Genomic DNA, 6,000 nt, shown 5'->3' with positions numbered 1-6,000 from the left:
GGGCTGCACCGAGCCCGGCCCGGGGGGCTGCGCTCCGCTGGGGCTGCTCGGCACCTCTGGTCGAACGCGAATTAGTGGAACCTCTTATTTCCTAACTGGACGCGAGAAATTGACCACAAAAAATGTTCGGGGGAGAACAGGATTTTGAACACAGGGAAGCAGATACAAAGAATATCCTATTTTTATGCTCCCTCTCCATGTAATTCATCTGCCATTCCAAACAAGACGTGCCTCAGCTGAATGAAGCCTCAAATAATCACATAATAGGAGAAGTCATTTATTGTGAATCAGGCTCTTTTTGTGGTATATAAATAGTCTGTGCTGTTCCACAGGCTTTGTCAGTCAGGATTAATTAGCAATTGACCCTTGCTTGAGATTTCTTCACTACCTCTACATTTTTCATAGGGCTAAATGAGCTCTCCACATTGCTTTAAGAGGCTTCCTAAGCTGGAGATTCATTTACCTCTAGGCTATAAATCAGTAGTTTAATTTATCACTAGGTTACATATCAGCAGTGAATAGTCAGGGTGGAATTGAGTTTATTATAAAGGTGTTCTGTCAGAAGACACAGTATTACAGTGATTGAAACATGCTCTTCAATTTTCCATTAATGCCCAATTCTGAATATGACCACAGAGAACCACACTTTACAAACTTTACATTTAGCATCCTAATAAATAAGTTCAATAAATAGGGACTCTGCAGAGGAAGCCATACATACAAACAGAAGCTGCTTAACAATGTTGTCAAAAAATAACTAGAGCTACTCTCATTTGTAACCAATCACTGGAATTGGTAAGTAAAATATAAATATTTTACTCCTATGATGCAGACCAGAGGAACAAAGATGTGTTAAAAATCACCCTTAGGATTACATCGCACTTAATTTTGTACACTAAATTCATTATTCAGAGCATGCTTTCATACTGCTTTTAGCACAAAGTATTTTCAAATACATTTATTAAAAATATGAGAAATGAGTGAGACTGCCCATGTAGGATTTCATCTGTGCCTGATCACTAGCTCTTGTGTTACACAATGTTGCAGTTTGGCTAATTTTGGATGAACTATTCCACATTTGGAGAAGATCTATAGTAAAGGGCCAGATTTAGTCTGTAGTATATTGCGACATCTTGTTAATGCAGTAATTTATTTGTCAAAGTACAAAAAACAATTAATTCCCCCCGATTATTGTTATATATATAATATATATAATCCATTTATATTATCCATTTTAAGAGTCACTGTTCTTGGGACACGACCTGTGTTACGTTCAGCAGGAGCAGAGCCTCTCTGGCAGCCAAGGCAGGTACGTGGAGCACGTGCTCGCCGCCGGCCTCAAGGCTCAGCTGTTCCCAGCGCTCCCATCTCGGGTTCCGCGCGCTGCCAGCGGGCCCGGGCGGCTGGGCCAGCGCTCCCCGGCCGGCCAGGCCACGCTGGGCCCGTCCCTGCGGCTGGCACCGAGCCCCGGGAGCCGTGACCCCGCACGGCCCCGGCGCCGAGGGGCCCGGCTTTGCCACGAACAACCATCGCAATCCCAAAGCACAACCATGCACACACCAGTAAAGCCTACCTTGAGTAAAACACCGGCACTGAAAGAGGACTGAACCATAAATGCCACCAAACTATCAAGGAATTATCAGCACTAGAAGTAGATGAAGAAGAAAATAAAACTGAAAATGGTAACTGCATCATGACTTTGATTTAAATCCTTGCGTACAACAGCGAGTGAGCAGAAAGCCTGGTCTATGGCTGAGCCTCAGAACACAAGACACTGCTCTTATTTTTATTTCCTATTTTTAAAGACAGGCTGACTGAGAACATTTTCAAACGTGGGAGACTAAGTCATTAAACCAGATGCACTTGGATTGCTCTCCTCCTTTAGGGAATTTACTTCATTTTACTTTATCTGACAGAAGTCAGAAATAAATGAAACTACTGAAGGAAAGCTGAGTTTTGACACATTATTTTCTATTAAAATTCTATTTCTTCCACTGACTTTGTGAAGCTTTTCCTACGACCAGAAAATGAGGCTTTATCTAAAAAAGAATTTGAGACTGGTAGATTTTCCTCACACACTTGTAAGCCCTACAGTCTCCTACTGCCTCAAAGCGGAGGATTTTTTTTCGAACCGTTTCCAAATCTTCTGCATTTGTTCACAAACTGGTATCTCCGTTCTGTTTATACTCTGTTAAAATATTGAGAGTCATGTCCTCACTTTTGGACTGCACATTGTGTTCGCTCCTTCTGGATGATTTCCTGGTGGCCCTGGAAAGCCGCCTTCGGAAGGTGTCACCTGCCAGGAAGTAAAGGATGGGGTCAACGCAGCTGTTGAGGCTGGCCAGGCCCCTCGTCACTTGGTAAGTGGCATAAACCTTATCGTTGAAGGCACACATATCTGGGGTTTGAAAATCCACCCTGGCCCTTAGATTTAAGGTCTTCATCACGTGGAAGGGAAGGTAAGACACTGCAAAGACCGTCAACACAATAATGACCAGGTAAATGGATTTTCTCCTGAGAGGAGAATTGTCCAAATCCTTGTAAATCAAAGCTTTCACGATGAGCCCATAGCAACCAAGAATCACTATGAAGGGGATGCAGAACATCAGCACGGTGGTGCACATGCTATAAATGAAGTAACTTCTCAGGTAATCATCGGCCGTTGTGTCGTAGCACGTTGTGGTTTTATTTTTCCTTATCCCGGTTCCCGAGTAGAAGAGTATTGGAGAAATCGCGGCCACCACGAGGACCCAGACCAGGCTGCTGATGTACACCGCGTTCTTCTTCTTCAGCCTCCCCAGCGACTTCAAGGGGTGCACCACTCCCGTGTACCTGTGCACGCTTATGCAGGTCAGGAACAGGATACTGCCGTACAGGTTCACGTGGAAGATGAACCTCTGCAGCTTGCACATGACATCTCCGAAGATCCAGTCCGTTTTGTTGAAGTAGTAAAAGATGAGGGCGGGCAGAGTCAAAACGTACAAGAAATCGGCCAGTGCCAAGTTGAACATGTAAACCGAGATGCCGCTCCAAGGCCTCATGTGGAAGACAAACATCCAGATAGCCACGCTGTTGCCCAAAAACCCAGTGATGAAGACCAGAATGTAGACGGTGGGCAGGTAATAGAACTGGAAGCCGGTTTTGGTCAGGGAGCACTTGGTGGTGACGTTTCCCGCAGACCAGCCGCTGCTGGATAACAGGTTGGGTTCAGTTCCGTTCAGAGCACCAGAGAGAAGGACTTCGGTCATGATCCTTCCCCCAGAGTCACATAGGGCTGAGGCGAAGCAAGGAAGTCTCTACAGGCACAGAAACGCATCTAAAAAAAAAAAGAAGAGAGCAAAGGAAACCTAGCTGGAAGGTGAGCCCTGCCCTGCTTTTCCTCGGAGGTTTCCAAGCGGCGGTACCGGGCCCCGCTCCGCTCCCCGCCCCGCTCCCGGGGAGCCGCGCACGCCGCCGCCGCCGCGTGCTGGCCCGGCCGGAGCGGGGACGGGGACAGGGCGGCGGCGGGGGCGGCGGGAACGGGGCCGAACGGGGGGCAGGGAGCGGCCAATCCACCCGCGCCCCTCGGCGATCGCCGCCGCCCCGTCCCGCCGCCCGCCCGGCTCCCTCTGCCCGCCCGGCCACCTCCGCCCCGGCCCCGCCGCACCCCAGCCCGGCTGCAGGAGCGCCGGGGCCGCCCCACCTGCCTCCTCCTCCTCCTCCTCCTCGTCGTCGTCGTCGTCGTCTCAGCCCGCGCTCGCCGCTCCGCGCCGCCGGCAGCGCCCGCCCGCGGGGGGCGGCGCCCCGGCCGCGGCTGCCCCGGCGCCCATGGCCGGGCAGGGCCGGGGGCGGCGGGACGGGCCCCGGACGGCGGCAGCGCCGCGGAGCGCGGCCCCTCGGCGGGCACGGCGCCGGCCCCGCCGGACTGAGCCGGGCGGGACGAGGCGCGGCTCGGCCCCGGCGCGCCCGCCCCCCGCGCCGCCCCCGCACGGGCGGTGCTGCCGCGCCCGCCGGCACCGGGGCCGCGCCGCGGGGATGGGGACGGGACCGGCGCTGCCCCTGCCCCGGGGCACCCGCCGCACCGAGCTCCGAGGGCAGCCGCGCTGGGGAGGAGGCGGCGGTGGAGCCCACGCGGTGCGGCGGGCGTGGAGCCCGGGCACGGCCGTCGGCGTGTGACGGTGTCACAGCCCCGGCAGGCGGGACAGGGAGCGCTGGCCGGAGGCAGGGTGCCCTCACGGAATGGGGCAGGGTCCCCTCAGCCCTCAGAGGCATGGGGCAGGGTGGTGCTGCACCAAGGCTGAGACCTCTCTGTGGCGCGTCTTTGCCAGTGGGTGGGTGCCAAGGGTGCTGCTCCCGAGCCGCTGCCAGAGGTGGAACAGCCCTTCCCTGATTCTGCTTTCACTCAACCCTTTGAAATCTGCTCTGCAACCCAGTTTAAGTGACACGAACATGTTAATTGCTGTAAATGGAACAGCTGAGCAGAAATATGCTCTACTGACCTCTAATTAAGCGCTATACATTTGGCACTTGAGTCAGAATATGGTTATTATTTATTGTCTTGGCAAAACACAATCTGCTGGTTTCAGCCATTTCTTCCTCGTTCCCATTTTCGCTAAGTGTGGTGGGTGAGACATGAGCCAGTCAGAGCTGCTCTCAGCTCAAAGCTGTGTTCTAGACAGAGTGTTATTAGTCCTTCATGAATATGTATTCATTCCTCAAACTTTTGAGTCTGTTTAAATTATAAAACTTCTTTGCTGGAAAAGCTTAATTGGGAAATCAGCTGCATATTGTACCCCTGTGGGAATATGCAAGTGGCTGCAGATGGAGTCGCCGGCCTGGCTTCACTTTTGGGACAACTTCATCTACAACGTCAAAGCAACAGCTTCAGTTCTGTAAATGCAATACCTTTCCTTCTTTTTTCCCCCTTCTGTATTTATCCACTAACAACTGCTTATTCAGTATTTTAAGATTCCTTTAAATTTTAATACAAAATGAATGTGAAGAGAAAGGAAAGCAAAAAAGGAGGCTAGAAGTGTAACACCTATGAAATCCGTGTTGTACAGCGAGCCCGGTTTGCAGAGCTGTTCTGTGGTGCCCTCTAGGATTTGAGAGCACTGGAAAAACGAATCCTGACTCTTCATTTTCCCAGGAAAGCAAACACCCAGCCCACGAGCCAGACACATGGCAAATGCTGTTCAATGATATCAAGCCTACCACGCCAGCTTAGGGAAAAGCCATCTTGCTCCTCTGAGAATCAGCTGTATGACCCAAAGCAGAATTTATTTTAATGAAGGACTTGGATTATTGTGTAAAAAAGTAATAAAATACGCAAACCGATGCTATTAGTAGAGGAGGAACCTTTTAGTTTCTCTGTCCCTTTGTAAGAGCCGTTTCACTAGTGACTCCTCAGTGCCACTGCTCACTGCAGCTTCTCGTGGCAGCTTCCTTGAGTTTCCTGTCTTGAGCAAATTTTGAGTCATGCCGATAGCATCAGTAAAGGCACGCTGTGAACTCCAGCCTGCTTCCCTCGGTTACCTGAGCAGCGTTGCAAATCCAAACTGGAAAGACAAAAGGTTGGAGCAGCAATTCCAGGAGCACATAGCCGCCGAGGAAGGAGGCATTCCTGGGCTTGGTGCTGGTGCCAGACCAGGCGGAGGTGCAGGCAAGGCTGGGCAGGGGAGCCGGCCCTGGGCAGCTGCCGTGCTGGCAGCACGGCTGGAGCAGCCGGGAGTGGGAGCCAGAGCAGCAGGATGTGTTCTGCCCGGGGATGTGCTCTGCCCAGGGATGTGCTCTGCCCGGGGATGTGCTCTGCCCAGGGATGTGCTCTGCCCGGGGGTGTGCTCTGTCCAGGGGATGTGCTCTGTTCAGGGATGTGCTCTGTCCAGGGGATGTGCTCTGTCCAGGGGATGTGCTCTGCCCGGGGGTGTGCTCTGCCCAGGGATGTGCTCTGTTCAGGGATGTGCTCTGTCCAGGGGATGTGCTCTGTTAGGAGGATGTGCTCTGCCCAGGGATGTGCTCTGT

The 6,000-nt window shown here is 52.1% G+C and overlaps 1 protein-coding gene across 1 annotated transcript; it reads right to left on the bottom strand.

Moving 5' to 3' along the window:
- Nucleotides 1–522: 522 nt before the first annotated feature.
- On the bottom strand, nt 523–3,771 carry P2RY1 (purinergic receptor P2Y1). Its single transcript, XM_053986409.1, has 2 exons — nt 3,683–3,771; nt 523–3,316 (listed from the first exon to the last, which is right to left on the bottom strand). The coding sequence occupies exon 2, from the start codon at nt 3,246–3,248 to the stop codon at nt 2,157–2,159; it is 1,092 nt and encodes a 363-aa protein (XP_053842384.1). The 5' UTR covers nt 3,249–3,316; nt 3,683–3,771; the 3' UTR covers nt 523–2,156.
- Nucleotides 3,772–6,000: the final 2,229 nt, after the last annotated feature.

This window comes from Vidua macroura, chromosome 10 (assembly GCF_024509145.1).
Source record: "Vidua macroura isolate BioBank_ID:100142 chromosome 10, ASM2450914v1, whole genome shotgun sequence".
Lineage (NCBI taxonomy): Eukaryota > Metazoa > Chordata > Aves > Passeriformes > Viduidae > Vidua > Vidua macroura.
Note: the sequence above shows the minus strand (reverse complement) of the source record. Positions and strands in the feature narration are given on the sequence as shown.

What these genes read in the sequence shown, in the direction of transcription:
- P2RY1 (XM_053986409.1), bottom strand. Translation starts at nt 3,248, where the DNA reads ATGACCGAAGTCCTTCTCTCTGGTGCTCTGAACGGAACTGAACCCAAC.